The 17396-nt window shown below is 43.0% G+C and overlaps 1 protein-coding gene across 1 annotated transcript in view; it reads left to right on the top strand.

Annotated features, from left to right (window-relative positions):
* CSMD1 (CUB and Sushi multiple domains 1) overlaps positions 1–17396 on the top strand; it is a 1037384-nt gene that overhangs the window by 639533 nt on the left and 380455 nt on the right. The window contains exons 11-14 of the mRNA XM_049630105.1: positions 3899–4081; positions 5210–5536; positions 6477–6671; positions 14077–14215. Coding sequence (XP_049486062.1) covers positions 3899–4081; positions 5210–5536; positions 6477–6671; positions 14077–14215 — 844 coding nt within the window. The remainder of the gene's footprint in view (positions 1–3898; positions 4082–5209; positions 5537–6476; positions 6672–14076; positions 14216–17396) is intronic.

Consider the following 17396-nt stretch of genomic DNA (forward strand, 5'->3'; position numbering starts at 1 on the left):
CACACGGGCTTGCCACAGCAAGAGTCCCCCTGCCAGGCTCACTGTCAGTCTTGCTGTTTGGCTCCCATGCCATCTAATGCCCGTATGTTGGTAAAAGCAAAAACGCTCAGATAAATTAAAAGAGCAAATAGCGGGGCGCCTGGGGGCTCAGTCGGGTAAGCGTCCAACTTGGGCTCAGGTCGTGACCTCACGGTTTGGGAGTTGGAGCCCCTCTTCGGGCTCTGAGCTGACAGCGCAGAACCCAGTTCAGATTCTCTATCCCCATCTCTCTCTGCCCCTCCCCCCTTCGCGCTTTCTCTCTCAAAAATAAACAAACATTAACAAAGATAAAAGAGAAAATGATGAACCCAATTACTCATTTGTTATGTAAACATTTACAGGTCTAATATACCTAATAAAACGCGTTAGAGATGAATGTTAAGTATGTAGTGTCAATAGAATTGTTTTAGGTGAAGTTTTAAAATATCCTTCGAAAATAAATCATAAAATTCAGAAAACTTAATACGGAAAAATTAAAATGAAATAATAGGATGTAGTACTTTTAAAGGTTCTTGTCAAGAAGAAGGAAAACAGGGGCGCCTGGGTGGCTCAGTTGGTTGAGTGACCGACTTCGGCTCAGGTCACGATCTCGCGGTTCATGAGTTCGAGCCCCGCATCGGGCTCTGGGCTGACAGCTCAGAGCCTGGAGCCTGCTTCCGATTCTGTGTCTCCCTCTCTCTCTGCCCCTCCCCCACTCATGCTCTGTCTCTCTCTGTCTCAGAAATAAATAAACATTAAAAAAAAGAAGAAGAAGGAAAACACATCAATAGGAATGTCATAGAGTCCCCAGTAGAAGGCTGATACCGATAAACAATATCAGAGAAGTAAAGAAATAATCACACCTAATATTTCCTCAAGTTCCATTTCTAGATTGATAATTTGGAAGAGATCTTTTGACCAGCTTTTTTGTTTGTTTGTTTGTTTGTTTTTTGTTTTTGTTTCGTTTTGTTTTTGGTCTGTAGGGACTTCAGTCTTTCAACTGATAACAAACTGTCACAAAAGCCTCTCAAGGTCATCTTTGACATCTTACATTTCGTTGCGTATGGAAACAGGTTTCCTGCAGTTGCTATATCAATGTCAACACTGATTATTCATCTTCCATTTGTTCCATAGTTTCACAAAAACTATGTGAAGTAGGCGCAGATTCTCAAGGGAAGGCAGTGTGACCTCCAAGGGGAATTTCAAAACCCCGTGCAGATTGTGTCACGCTCATTTGGGGGCAAGAGCGGGCTCAGTGTGTTGGGGTCGCGCGTGCAGAGTGACCCCTCGCACCTCCTCCAGATGAAGCTACACTGGTGTAATCACGGGCCACGACCACACTTCTCCCGTGGCTGAAGAAAAAGTCCTACTTGCGCTCACACCTGCTGACCCCACACCACGCTGTCTGGCCACTAATCACTGGTCTCTACGGAGCACCTAGTAAGGACACGTCAGACACGCGGCGGCCTTGCGTCTGGACCCACGAAGGTCGGCATCTTTGGTGGAAGTGAATGACCACAGGACTGTCTTCATCCCAGCAGGAGGGGCACAGTGGCCTTCATCTGCGCCCACACCGCGGGTCTAACCACCACCGTGCGGTGTCCTAGCACCCCACTCAGGAGTTCTTGGAATCAGTTAATGTAGGAAACAGCATTATCCCAACGTGCCATCGTTTATTTCCTTGTAAGAAGGAACTGCAGATTTTGGAACCGCAGACGCACAACCGACGTCTGCGAGTCCAAGGTTTGCTCACAATCGTATAATGGCTAACGCTTTGAGCCCTATATGCTCGGTATGTTGTGTGAATTATGTCGTTTAACCCCCTCATCTGTCCTTTGAGGTAGGCAGTGGTCGCTGATGATGTATAAACGAGGCTTTTGAGAGACTAAATTGCTCATGGTGGCCACTCAAAGGCCAGGAGGCCCAGAATCAAGTCTGGCATCCTGACTCCTGACCTCAGGGCTGTGTCCTTTGCCAGGACCAGGGGGTGCTCAGCCCCTACCCGACTGAAGGCCCACGAACTGCAAGCTGGGTTTTGTTATAAACCATTGCTGTGAACTGCCTTTGATTCATGTCGGGAAAAAAAAAACAAAAACAAAAAACAAAAAAACAACAAAACAACTTGGTTCAAGGCATCCCGAGTGTTGAATTCAAGTAAACCCACTCGTGGCTCAGTTCAAGTCAAGTCACATGACTTGAACTCCAAGGTCTGTCCTTAAGAAAACAGGTTCTCTGGGTGATTTCTTTGGCCTGCGTTGCACCCAGGAACACTTCTGTTCCCGTGGATCTGTCACTATAAGGGTCACCTTCTTTACTGGAGAGCCCGGGAGGTTAGCGGAGCACCCTGGACCTGTGACCCTACACCTGTTTTTGTTTCCTGCTCTTATGCTTAAGAAAACAGGTGTGACAGTATCCCATATACTGGAAGTCTTGACACCATTATGATAGTACGGGCTGATTCCACTGCTTTGGTATGCCTGAACTCTCAGAAGCACAGTTTCTCCTCTCGTCACTGGGTGTGTGTATACGTTCCACATACGGTAGGCACGATCCTCAAGACCATCCAGCAACCCAGTCCTGTGCCATTCTACAGACATCCTCCAAAATTGTGAACTGGATTAGAAAGTAGTTAGATTGCTAATAAAACCTAAGTTTGAGTTTGTGCTTGGTCGGTGCAAGAAATTAGAATAAGCCCATGACAGATTTCAGAAGGCAGACCCAATCGGTGCATTTTGGATGTCTGCGTGGAAACCATCCCATGCGTCTTGAAATTCACTTGTCTCCCTCCCTGCGCTCAGAGAATGTTTACACTTGTATTCTACTCAGCTCCTATCTCATCCTAAAACCCTGCAACACCTTCTTCCCAGGGCAAAACACACAAAAACCCAACAGGCTGCTCGGGGGGGTCCCTCCCTTCCTTTCTAGCGATCGGTGCCCGCTACACTGGGCTGGTATCTCTTTCTTAGAAGGGCTGATTTCAGGCTTCCCTCAGGATATTTATACCTTCTCTTTCCTCCCCCATCTATTATTGTGTAATCCTTTGAACGTCTCCACTTTGCTTCAAACCCCACCTATCGTGATCTGAAACTCATACACATGTGAAACTTTCATGGTTTCCCTCCATATAATGTGAGCCCCATGAGTGCGAGAATTCTGTCTTGTTTGCTCAGTAACCTCAGTACCTAGAACAGGGCCTGACACATAGTTTGCTCTCAAAAACTATTTCTGTGTGAGTAGCCTATTTTATTTAATAGATTCTGTGCAGTTAACACTTAAGACGGAGGTGCGGTTGAAGTCTATGTATACATACTCCTGGTGTGTTTGTGTCCCTATTTCATTACAGTTGTGTTTTCATGAAAAGGGGCTTGATTCTGCCCATTTTCTCTTCATCCAGAGACCATTAATATATTCGCTTTGTTTTATAAACGAGTCTTAAGATTGAGGGAAGGAATATTCAAATACATTTATTGACTTAAATATTCAGTAGCGAATGAACAATCTTGTATTGTTTACATTAAAAAAAAACCAGACAGATGAAAACATAATAGGTGTTTACATTTTAACGGCAGGGTGCAGGAGGCGCGTGGGCCGGAAGAGGCATCTATGTATTAATTGTAGCATTTGCATCACCAGCATCTGTGTAACTGTCCGTCTCCCTTAGGAGACAGTACATTAAATACCTTTCTCTCAAGTTCACGTAACCTTTTTACCCCCAGGCTTTTATAATTAAATGTTGATGAAACGAGCATGCTTTGGAAACTCTCGACAAAAACTACGTGTAGACCAGCAGAAGGAACCACTCGCTCACTTTCTGAATTGTTGACAAATGTTCACCGCATGTTTTGTTTTTTGACCGCTCGTTTTTCTCTCCCATTTTCAGAAATCGAAAAGGGAGGATGTGGGGACCCTGGGGTCCCCGCCTATGGGAAGCGGACTGGCAGCAGCTTCCTGCACGGGGACACCCTCACTTTTGAGTGCCAGGCGGCCTTCGAGCTGGTGGGGGAGAGGGTCATCACGTGCCAGCAGAACAACCAGTGGTCGGGGAACAAGCCCAGCTGTGTGTGTGAGTACTGTGCCCTGGGGGGCCGGGCAGGGGCCGGGGCAGGGGACAGAGAGGGCTGCATGCCAGGCACAGGCAGGGGACAGAGACGGCTGCTGTCAGCATCTCTAGGGAGAGCCTCAGGGACCAGAAGGGGCAGGGGCGTTGTCCAGTGCCCACTCCCTCGCTGTCCTCACTCAGGTAAAAGCGACCCGTGACGTGGGTACCTCTTTCAGAGCATGTGGAGCCCAGGGCTCTCTGTAGAAAGAACGTTTCGTGCAGAAAGCTTTGGCTCCCTCCAGGGCTCCCGCGGGTGGCCCGAGTGAGACCTCCCCAAGCACCCGTCTTTATGACTTTGCTAATGCCACACCAGGGACACATCGCTGGTGAGCCCTGCTGGTGTTCGCTCGGGTTTCGGTCCAAGAACTGCCTGCTCCTCGTAAGTCAAACGTTTGCACTTCATGGCAGTTTAAAAGCAAGATTTATTTGGTAACCAGATGTAGCTTGGCCTGGACAATGTGGGAATAAATCCAACAGGTGTCCTCCAAAAAAGTCACATGTGTACATACATGCACGTGTGCATACACGTACGTAAACTGGTTTCAGGTACACACCCTTAAGAGATAAATGTCCCAAGAGATTTTTATATTATCCACCCGAACCATTGGTCTGCTCCTCGGAGTTGTTACTTATTAACTGGTACCTGTAACTGATAAACAATAAATAACCTGAGAAACTGCACTTTAAAGGCAAACATAAAATGTAAAGAGAAAGGTCGTCCTAGAAGACTAAATAGCACAGATACTATTTTTCGGAAATTGTGCCTGTGACACAGACATGCCTTTTCATATGACTGTTTGCTCCTCTGAAGGCAGAAAGCTTTAACTAGAAATTCTAATATTTGTCCCAAGTGTCCGTGAAGTCGGGGAGGATGATCTCTGCGTCAAGCCTCCGCCCGATCATTTGGCTCTGGTGGTGGTGCGTCCAAAGGGATCCTGTCTTTCCGACTCAGGGGAAGTGGGAGTGTTCAGGTTCAGAATTTCCAGTTGAACAGTCGGACGCTGCCAGCCCTGCGTCCACAGCAACCAGCTGCAGGTGCCCCTTACTGGGATCTATGCAGACCTGTTTGAAAGTACACTTGTGTCTTCCCAGTCTCGTGTTTCTTCAACTTCACTGCGTCGTCGGGGATCATCCTGTCCCCCAATTATCCGGAGGAATACGGCAACAACATGAACTGCGTTTGGTTGATCATCTCTGAACCCGGGAGCAGGATCCACCTCATTTTCAACGATTTTGACGTGGAGCCTCAGTTTGACTTCCTGGCGATCAAAGACGATGGGATTTCTGACCTAACAGTCCTCGGCACTTTCTCGGGCCACGAGGTGCCCTCCCAGCTGGCCAGCAGCGGGCACATCGTCCGCTTGGAATTTCAGTCTGACCACTCCACCACCGGCAGGGGGTTCAACATCACTTACACCAGTAAGCCTGCTGCCACCCGCCCCACCCCCACGTGTCCGGGCCCCCTGACCACATGTGTCCAGGCCGACTCTTCAGAGGCTTTACAGTGATACGTAGCATAGTGACAGGACTGAACTTCCCTCTCTTCCTTCCTTCTTTCCATCCGTGCGTTCATCCATCCATCCATCCATCCACCCTCCCACCCACCCATGCATCATCCTCCACACAAAAACTACTGTAGTAAACGGATTGAGCCATTTGGGGTCAGGAGCCATGGATTAGAACACCAATACTTGATATACTTAGTGAATTTTGGTTAGACACCTTTTTTCTTTCTTTTTTTTGTCGCAAGGCCCTCATTTGCAAACCAGATTGTATTTAAGAACATCTACTTAAATGCGTTGTTAAGTGAATAAAGTAAGGTAACAATGTTAAATATGAGTTATAAATCATAATTTACTGGCTGCCTACTTCTCTTAGGCTCTGTGCTTAGGATTTGCCAGTAATTATTTCATTTAATATTACAGAAACTCTGGGATGTAGACTGGACATTCCTTATCTATGAATTAAGATATCTCATCAGATCATCAGAATATCTGCCAGAGGGCAGATAAAAAACACAAGAGCCAGGATTCTAACCCAGATGTGTCTGAACCAAAATCATTTCTAGCACCTGCCATATTTCTTGTTTTTCTTAGTGCATGCACAAAGTGCTTTCAAACTGTGCAATGTAGTGTAGACAATAGTTGTATATATTTATCCATGTCTTCATTGTTTCTGTCTTACTAGATATCACTATCCTGTCTGCTTAATGCATTTATCTATCTGTAAGTGTTTAACTGAAATTCAGGACAATAAATCACTTTATTAGTAAGCTTGTTTCTTCCTTTTTAAATATACCTACTTAATAGTCTAGTATTTTAATTATATAATTATAGAATTTTTTTTTTTTCCTTTTTAGCATTTGGTCAGAATGAGTGCCATGATCCTGGGATTCCCATAAATGGGCGACGTTTTGGGGACAGATTTCTACTTGGGAGTTCAGTTTCTTTCCACTGTGACGATGGCTTTGTCAAAACCCAGGGGTCGGAGTCTATCACCTGCACCCTGCAGGATGGAAATGTGGTCTGGAGCTCCACAGTCCCCCGCTGCGAAGGTACGGGTCTGCTCTCGTTCGCCAGTTATTTTCCTTTGAAACGGTGACCTAACCTAACCAACAAGCGGACGCACAGCTGGGTTGGTTTCCCCGGGCTGATGTCACAGAGGACCGCACATCTGGTGGCTTAACAAATAGACATCTGGTGTCTCAGGGTCCTGGAGGCCGAAAGTCCGAGGGCACTGTCAGTAGGGCTGGTTCCTCCTCAGCTCTGAGGGAGAATCCGTTCCAGTTCTGTCCCAGTTTGGGGGGGCTGCTGGTGTCTCCAGAGTTCCTTGGCTGCCAGAAGCATCACCCCAGCTTTCTCCATGGAGAGCTCCTACGTTGCCAAATGTGTCCTCTTTCTGGTGACACCAGTCACATTGGATGAGCGCCATGCTAATAAGCCACCCTAGCTGATTATGTCTGCAAGGACCCTGTTTCCAAATAAGGTCACATCCTCAGGTGCTGGAATTAAAAATCCCAAATATAAACTGGGGGTGGGGGCGGGCATAATTCAGCCTGTGACAACAGCACGGGTTTCAGGAGCCATGTTGTTTTGTGGCTCTTCGTGCAGCTGATGCAAATACCGCACAACTACTTTTCTTCTTGACATTTCTACTCTGGTGAACCAGGAAGGAAAACTAGAGGGGGTCGGAAATGGGGAGGATAGCACCTCCAGTGTTTGGTCAGGTAAAAAGTACTCAGAATATGTACTCACACCCCATCAGAATGGCCCATACAAAACGAGCTAAGATAAGAAAAGCTGTTTTAAAAAAACTTACCTCTGGTAAATATCAGGAAATACATTTTAAGTAGACTTCTTTTAAAGAGAACTTTTAGGTTCACAGCAGAATTGAGTGGAAGCTGTGGGTATTTCCCATATACCTCCCACCCCACAAATGCACAGCTTTCCCAGTGATCAGCATCCCCACCAGGTGGTTCATGTGTTACAACCGATGACCCCACAGTGACACGTCACCGTGACCCAGAGTCCATGGTTACATCACGGTCGCTGTTGGTGGGGCACATTCTCTGGGTTTGGACGAATGTGTGATGACACGTATCCATCATTTTAGTGCCGTGAGGGTGGTCTCCCTACACTAAAAATCCTGTGTCCCGCCCCCTCACCCCTCCCCCAACTCCCAGCCCCTGCCAACCACTGATCTTGTTACTGTTTCTATAATGCTGCCTTTTCTAGAATGTCACACAGTCGCAGTCATATATTATGTAGCCTTTTCAAATGGGCAACAAATACAGATTTTAAAACAAAGGTAAAATTTGAAAATGTTAATAAGATGTATTGTTCATAAGGTTGGGAATAGCTGGCAGTTTCTGGCCATGCTATTGAGGGGACAAGATTATGGCATCATGGTTCAAATTTATACGAATGGTTATACGTTTTCATTTTACTTTTTGAGCTATATAAGTTGTATTTCTGGATCAAAATTGTAAGGACATACTCAAACAACTCTGGAAAGATTTTTTTTTCAAGAATGCTCTTTGCAGTATTAAATATAACAACCAAACGTGCAAATAATTCAACTTTAAACAACAGAGAATCAGATAAATCATCACACGCTCATACCGTGGATATGCGTATACCGCTCATACACACCGGGATGCGTGCATCGTTAACACAGATTGTACCGTCGAAGATGTTCATCATGTGGTGTTCCTCGTGGGAACGACCAGATGATACGACCACTTGTGTTATAATACTCCACTGTGAAGAACATATGAATATTTGCGTATGTCGTGATAATAATAGTTTTTAAAAGCCTAAAAAGAGAGTATACAACAAAATGTTGATCACAGTTACAGGTGAATTTTTCCACTGTTTATTTTTTAGTTTTTCAGTTACCATCGATCTCTAGGTGTTTATTTTACAATAAGCAAATTCAAAAAATCCTGTGTGTCAAATACAGCCGACAGTTGTGAACCTGATCTGTCTTCCCTCGTAGGTTAAGGACCTTTTTCTCCTGTCTAGAATGATCGGCCTAACGTTAGCATGCAGGTAGTGTAAGCAGAAGCGGAATGTCCTGCGAAAGATGAACTGCCCAGCGGGCTGACCGCGGTGGGGCAGTGGCTTCTGTCTCACAACCTCATCCCTCAGCCCCAGGCCAAGTTAGTGTTGTTAATCTAAGGATCAGGATTCGGTGAAAGCTCCAGAAACACGTCCTCACGTTCATACTTTCATAAAGTGCTCAAGCAGGCTGGTGAGGCTGAGCACCGCTGGGGGTGGAAAACTGGTAAATTATAGGGTGAGAGCACAGTAGTAGGATGTTCATTCTTACCTATTTTTATCACGTCTTCTAAGGGTATAGCTTTTTAAAAAAAAATTTTGTAGTGTTTATTTTTGAGAGAGAGAGAGAGAGAGAGTGAGAACACATGGTGGGGGGGGGGGGGCAGAGAGAGAGGGAGAGAGTCCCAAGCAGGTTTCACACTCAGAGACTGACTCAGAGCTCGAGTCCATGACCCTGGGATCCTGACTTGAGCTGATATCAAGACTTGGACACTCAACAGACTGAGCCACCCAGGAGCCCTGGAAAGAAGGGGTTTTTTTGTTTGTTTTGGTTTTAAGTCAGTACTCTCTAGTCTCTGTTGTCTTCTGGCCACGATTCTCACTGTCTTTGGAGTGCTTACCTGAAAAAGGCTGTGTGCACATGTGTTACAAGGTGCAGGGCAAATGTGTTCCTCAGCACAGTCGGAGGAAGAAAGTGGCAGATGGTGTTTCAAATAAAGTCCGACAAAGGAGAAAGTATCACGTTAAATGTGAATGGACCATTCTTTTGTTATTTGGAAGAGACCTGCAGACTCAGCTGTGGGTTGTTAACACAGAAAACTCTTAAAGGACTGGTTGATGGTGAAAGATATTTTTCTTTTTTTTTTAATTTACTTGTACTGAGAGACCCAATTCCTGAGTTCTGGTGACTCTCAGGGAGTGTGCATAGATACTCTGATAATCTAACTCACAAAATACCCCCAATCAATGTCCTTGCTGAAGAGAAATAGAAATGCTACTTCAGAATTGAGTGGATCTAGTTGCAAAAAAATCAAATGGAAAATAAAGGATTTAGTAACACAGGGGCGCCTGGTGGCTCAGTAGGTTAAGCATCTGACTTCAGCTCACGTCATGATCTCACAGCTTGTGAGTTTGAGCCCCATGTCAGGCTCTGTGCTGACAGCTTGGAGCCCGGAGCCTGCTTCAGATTCTGTGCCTCCCTCTCTCTGCCTCTCCCCCACTCATGCTCTGTCTCTCTCTTTCCCACAGAATTAATAAAGCATTAAAATATTTTTTTAAATAAAAAAAGCAAAAAGGATTTAGTAACACAAACATATTTGAAAAGACTCAGAAGGAACATGATGTTCCTTTGACAATATACACATTTATTGTTTTTCTCAAGGATTACTTTTTATAATCAATTATATAATTGATTATAACGTGAACCTTACAAATTACTCTAAGACCAGGCCACATACACTGATATTACAATGTAAGCATATTACACGAATAGAACCACAGGCAAATACTTTAGAGAAATTGTGTGGGAAAGCCTCAAGTCTTAAGGCATATGATACCCAGAAACCCTGTCAGAGGGAACCCTCTCTATTAAGATAATGTGAGACAGGGAGCCTGTGCTAGGAGGCAAATGCCCCAGGGTTGAACAAAAAGACAAAAAGTGAAGAAATTGATTGCTAAAATTAACAAGTTAGAAAAAAAGTAATGATTTAGAATATCATATCAATAAAAATCAAATGTTAGAATAATGCAAAAGTTAGTCTTTGTTAACATCAATAAAATAGACAAACCTTCTATGATTCTGATAAGAAAATTAGGAGAAAAGACAATTATAGGTATTTTAGCAAAATAGAAGAAAAATAACCATGATTACAAAAATAATAATTTGACATAATAATAAAATAATTTATTGTTACCAACAATAACTCTACATAAAGAGTGAAAGCCTCCCAATAGAGCAATTTCTTTAAGAATTATGTTTATTTATTCTGGCAGAGTTTGCTGGGTACCAACAAATCATGGGTATAAATTGTTTGTCGTCTGGATGAAAGATTTATCTGTTTATTTGTTCTGCCTCTAACCTGCCCATATATTTCAGTACAGTTCACTGTCATTGAAAACAAAACCTGGGTGCCTGGGAGGCTTAGTCAGGTGAGCATGACGTGAGCTCACGTCATGATCTTACAGTTCATGAGTCCAAGCCCTGCATTGGGCTCTGTGCCGTTAGCATAGATCCTCTGACTCCCTCTCTCTCTTTGCCCCTCCCCTGCTTGTACACATTGTCTCTCTTTCTCTCAAAAATAAATAAACATTTTAAAAAATTTAAAAACACAAGCTAATTTTGGGGGAAAATAAGTGTACAAGAATACATCATCAACTCTATGGCAACAAATTTTAACATTCAATGAAATTGGTGATTCCCTAGCAAAGTATAAATTATCCGAAGTGACCCCCCAAAAAGTGAAAAATGTAAATAAACAAAATACCATAAAAACAGGTTTGAAAAAAAGTTTAAAGGTTGGACGTTGAAAAAGACACGAGCACCAGAGAGGTGCAGAAGGAAGGTGTCTGTCTTCCAAGTTCATAGAAGTTTTGTGTTGGGAACACTATCACAGCTGCTGTAAAATATGCACTGACTCCCACATAATATCTCGTAGAGCCAGCATTCACGGAATGTACCCCAGCCAGATAGAAAAACATAATGCCGTCACGAAGGGCACAAACACTCAGTAATAGAGAAGAATGTGCATTCTGAAGACCTCGTTCACATATTTGCTTTTCTGTTATCACCTCTGTGAATACGAAAGTCATTAGTGTTGTTCACCAGATAAACAGAATCTCCGCCAAATCGGTTGGTTTTCTTGGCCTCAGTGGGGTTTGGTGAAACCCGTAGCAGGTCCTGGCCAGTTAGGAGTGAGTGGAAGTGACGTACACAGTGAGTGACCCTGAGCCTTTGATTGCCCCCTGCAAGACCTCGGTGCCTTAGCTCGTTCAAGAAAGGATCCCCTAGACAGGTGGCCTGTGTGAGAAATAGATCTCTCTTGTCACAGCTAATATAACTGTGGGGTTGGTGGCCTAGTATGTCGTAATCAGAGTCGGCTAATACGGCAAACTTGACTTTATCATTTAACAATTACCTATTTAATTTTGTTGACCTACAATATACAGATCAAAATATCTGTTTCATCAGGGTAAAGTGATACAAATTCTTCTAACATATACTGTAAATGTAAAGTGATATGTAAAAGACAATATATTAATGAAATACTGGCAACGTGTGACAGTGTGAGCACCTTCCTTCCAAGAAATACAACAACTCAAAGTTTTATTTATTTTTTTAAATGTTTATTTTGAGACAGAGAGACAGACAGAGCACAAGTGGCGGAGGGGCAGAGAGGGAGAGGGAGACACAGAATCCAAAGCAGGCTCCAGGCTCTGAGCTGTCAGCACAGAGCCCGACGTGGGGCTCAAACTCATGAACCGCAAGATCATGACCTGAGCCGAAGTCAGATGCTTAACTGACTGAGCCACCCAGGTGCCCCAACAACTCAGTTTTTTTTTTTTTTAGAACTTCAGTAAAGTGAAGGAAACATACAGTTTTGCATTTAGGTGGGAAATAAGCCTTATAGATGTAAAATAATTCACCACACAGATTTAAAAAGATCTCACGTATCAAACTTTTAAAAAGATCTATAATCGCTGCATGTCTTTCTTATATAGTATCTTTGGATAATTACACATGAAAGAAGTAAAATTGTTTAATTTTGCCTTTATCTTTTCTAAAAAGTATTTGCTGTAACATGTCAGGAAGCATAGGAATACAGGCTAAAAATATGAAGTTAAGGACTTAACTAGAACAAAATCCTAATGTTAATTGGTAAAGATAGGTTGTTTTTAAAATTATGATTACATAATGACGATTTTCTTTAACAACTCAAGTTCATAAAAATGACTGATTTCTTGTTATTAACTTCTAACTATACAAAAAATGCACACATCTCACACCTTATTTTGAAAGAAAACTATACCAAGAAAAACATGATCCCCACAGCAGTCACCAGTGTTACCTGCCATTAACATATTTTTGAAATCTTTTCTCTTCTTTAAACAATTTTTTAATTAAATTTTTCCTCTTCTTTAAACAAATTTTTTATTACATTAAAAATTTTTATTAGATTATGATACATGTATAATTTTATATCTTGATTTGCAAAATGTAATATTTTCATTGCAGAGATTTACTTACATTAACAAGATTTGAAAACATTATCTCAAATGTGTTTGTGACGTTCCGATATGTAGTCATAATCTTGTCATGTTTATTTTTTTTCGTTTGTTATTCCATTATAAGTGAAGCCACCATGATTACTTTTATAGATTTCTCTGTCAGATGTTTTTCTCCACCATCAACACCTGGGTGAAATTGTATATAATTTTTAAGCATTTTAATGCACATGGCTATTTTTTGATACAATATATATTTTTTTTCAAAAATGATTTTTTTTAACTGGGGACATTTTTATGTTTCCTTTGATATCTGTAGATTGACAGATTTGATTACAAATATGGCAAAGAACTTTGAGAAGAAAAATCTGAAAAAAATATGTGACTGGGCAGAAACATGTTAAGTATATATTATTATTTAAAAATTCCTATAGATTATACAGAAATGCAAAATCCGTTTTCCAGAACACCAAGCACATGCCTTCCTGAGACTCCTTTTCTTCTTGATAATTATGGATCACACAAAAGGACTGATGTAGATCAATCCTACGTTTCTCGAATTTGAAAATTTTGTTTTCCTAACATTCACTAATAATTTAGTTTGCTGTGTGTGGAAAGTCATTTTAATGAAACAAGCGCACCCTAGCTGAATAAGCACACACACATCATTAAACTATAGTATCTGTCTGCACGCACACACGCACACACGCACACACACGCATGTACTCACGCCCACACTCAGGTGCACACGTGCACATATGCACACGCACGCACACGTGCACACACACCCCACGGGGTAATTCTGTTTCAGATGTGAACTATTTTTGTTTGCTAATCAACAGATGTTTGTGGAAGTACAAATACGTACAAGATACGGATGTCGATGGTGTGCATTTCATGGATCTGTCGTGAGAATCAGATGTGACAAATTTATCCCCTACTTCCACCTGGACGTTTTTAGGTAGAAGGACCTTTGCTGTGAGTTGATGATAGACGCCCAGGTGTGGGATGTACCTGCTCTGCTTTCAGTAATCTTCGTTTATCTGGGGATGCCTTTAGCTCGAATCCTTGACAACATTAAGTCCTCGAAGACAGAAGCACATTCCTGCCGTCACAGGTGTGGCTGTGGTGTCCCCGTGTGTTTAATCTGACCTGCCGACATCCTGAACTGTCTTTCAGCCCCGTGTGGTGGACACCTGACAGCTTCCAGTGGACTCATTCTGCCTCCCGGATGGCCAGGCTATTATAAAGATTCTCTGAACTGTGAATGGGTCATCGAAGCCAAGCCCGGACACTCTATCAAAATAACGTTTGATAGGTAAGAACAAACTTTTCCTTAACTTGGGCCTACTGACCCATGCACGTCCAAAGGTTTTACTTAAACGGATGATGACAAGGAGGAGTAGGACAGTTCTTGGTTGGATCCCCCAAAGGGGTTCACTTAAAGAGAAACCGGCATTTGCTGGGTGTATTTGTTCCTCTTGAATTTTACCCTCTGAGGCCAGAGCTGAGTTCACTCGGCCGCCTTGCGTAGGGGAGTGCCAAGCTCCAGATGATCATTCCCAGTGCTCGCAGTTGCTGGGCCCTGAGTCCAACTCCAGGTGTGGGATCTGTAGCTGAAATAAATTCGGCCTGGGGTTTAATTACAAATGGAAGCCTCTTTGGTCCCTTCGATGCCTTCTGGAACAGCCCAAGAATGCAGTGTCGTGGCCTAGTGACGCTTTAAGCTACAGAGCTGTCACTGGGGTGTGTGACAGAGTGATTCCCTGTGAGTGTTCTGTCACCGGAATGCGGTCGGAGGTGGCTGTTTGATAGTAAATTTGATAATCTAACACAACAATCATACTACGTGAATTCTCCATGAGAAAACATATCTCCTTTTGTCTCCAAGATGAAATCAGTTTCATGATTTCAAATGTTTTCAAAAAGATAGATGTTTTCAAATGTAAGGAAGGATATTTGTTTAATGTTTTAAGCTTAATGTCTGGGCAATATTAAGCTTTCTCTTAACAATGACCTTCTTCTTGACTGAAAGAGTTTGGGTGTTACTATTCAGGATATTATAATGTCTCAAGATGGATGAACATTGTTATATTTTTTCTGTTTGTTCCCACTAATTTTCTGCTAACCAATAATATATATAGGAAATACGTTTAGTGGGAGTTGCGTTATCACTTGGTATTATTTGTATTTTAAATTATTGTTCATTTTATTAAGTCTAGTAAGATAAGAATCTCCAGTAGGATAATCTTTCAGAAGAAGATTAAAATTCTGTCTTGTGTATCCATTATACTGGAGAATGGATCCTTGCATATAAACTTAATCATTGTGAAAAAATTAACTCTATAGCATTCAGTAAATTAAATATGGTTCTTTATTAATTTTTATGCTTTCTGGTATTGAGAGGGGGAAGAGCAAAGCACTGCCTGATTCCTGGCATCACAGCAAATTTAAATCATTCAGGAAAAATTGTGGCTTTATATCCTGGTTTGGCACAAGTTACTAGTGCTGTGTTTTCAGTTGCCTGAACAGAGAGAGAGAGCCATGTAATTTTTCTCAATCTTGTCTTTTAAATTCTATGGAACCGTGATATTTTGCTAAATTTCATTTATAAGAACCAATATTTCTGATATTTTCAGACATCGGTGATTTTTACACTATTCTTTAGAGATTAGTTGTAGAGATTAGCCCCGAGCAGTGGGTGACATACTAGTAAAGGATGTGTTCATACATACAAACTTAAAGGTCCAAAATAACGGGGGCGCCTGGATGGCTCAGTCTGATAAGCCTCCGACTTTGGCTCAGGTCATGATCTCACAATTGTGGGTTTAAGCCCCGTGTTGGGCTCTGTGCTGACATATCAGAGCCTGGAGCCTGCTTTGGATTCTGTCTCTCTCTGTCTCTGTCTCTCTCTCTCTCTCTCTGCCCCTCCCCCACTTATGGTCTCTCTCTCTCTCTCTCTCTCTCTCTCTCACTCACTCACTCACTCACTCAAAAATAACCATTAAAATTTTTTTTTAAAAAATTATTGTTTACTTATTTTTGAGTGAGAGAGAGACAGAGACAGAGACAAAGCAAGAGCAGGGGAGAGGCAGAGAGAGAGGGAGACACAGAACCCAAATCAGGCTCCAGGCTCTAGGCTCTGAACTGTCAGCACAGAGCCTGATGCGGAGCTTGAACCCACGGCCCGTGAGATCATGACCTGAGCCGAAGTCGGTGGCTCGACCGACTGAGCCACCCAGGTGCACCAAACTCTAAAAAAAATAAATAAAAACGAAATAAAAGTCAAAAAGTTACATTAAAAAATGATAAGTAAGTAAACAAATAAGTAAATTTCATGCTGGTGTCATTCTTACGCAAAGCGCATCAGGTTGCCAAATAAAGGAAAACAACCATTGTGGTGTGCAGTCCGCCAGCTGTTGAGATGTGCACCGTCATCAGTCCTAGCTGTTGCTAAAGAAGGAAGGTCTGGAGACTGTAGCACAGATTTTTCAAATGAGATTTATTTCATGCTTATCCAAACCTCTTGAATCTAAACTTGGGTAAGTGAGAAACCACAGCGTGTTCAGAGCACGTTCTGGAAAAGTCAGCGAGGAAGCCGTGCCATCGGACCCCAAATGCACAGCCTGTGGCTCCATTCCGGTCTACTGTGTGTCAGGACAAGCGTCTTGGGTTCCTTCTGATGGAAGAGCAGGGGTCGCCGCGCCAGGCTTATGTCATTGTCCTCCAGCTGCTCTAGGAGGATGTTGCGTGATTTAGAGATAAGCAGGGCACAGCCCTGTGCTTTCAGCCTCTTCAGTTGTTGTGCCAGGACAGCCTGCGCTCACCACCCCCCCCCCCACCACCCCCGCTGTCCGTCAGCGTCCTCTGATGCAGAGTGTGGGGATAATAATGACCCAGGCTTCCACGGAATTCTTCGTCTGAAAGTCACGGACTGAGTCCGAGGCTCACATAAGCTGCTCGCTGATGGCACAGCCGGACACTGGAAACTGGGTTAGCTCTTTGAGGACGAGATGGGACCAGTTCGAAAATTGTCTCAGTGCCTGGAATGGTCTCCTCATTGCACCCAGGAGGACCCAAGTGGCTACCACTGTATCTAAATATAACACGGGGCCAGGTTCTCTGCGCGTATAAAGTCCTTCCTAAAAATGAAGCACTTTGGGAAGCCGTTCAAACCGTGAAAGCCACGTTTCGTTTCTGAACAGCACCGGGCTCTCGGTGCTTCTGGTGTGTGCAAAGAGTGAGCGCAGGTTAAGAGGCACAGGAGTTTTTTTTCCTGGAAAGTATTCATAATATCATCATGTAGTTCGAATTACTTTCTTCCTTTAAGAGATCATGTCTCCTTATGTGCCCATTTAAGATGTCCGTAAACTGGTTGAACAGGGGATCATGAAACATAGTTTGAAAATGCATGATTGATTTTTCGCAATATTTTTAAGTTGATTTCTCTTTCTTTCTTTCTTTCTTTCTTTCTTTCTTTCTTTCTTTCTTTCTTTCTT

This window comes from Panthera uncia, chromosome B1 (assembly GCF_023721935.1).
Source record: "Panthera uncia isolate 11264 chromosome B1, Puncia_PCG_1.0, whole genome shotgun sequence".
Lineage (NCBI taxonomy): Eukaryota > Metazoa > Chordata > Mammalia > Carnivora > Felidae > Panthera > Panthera uncia.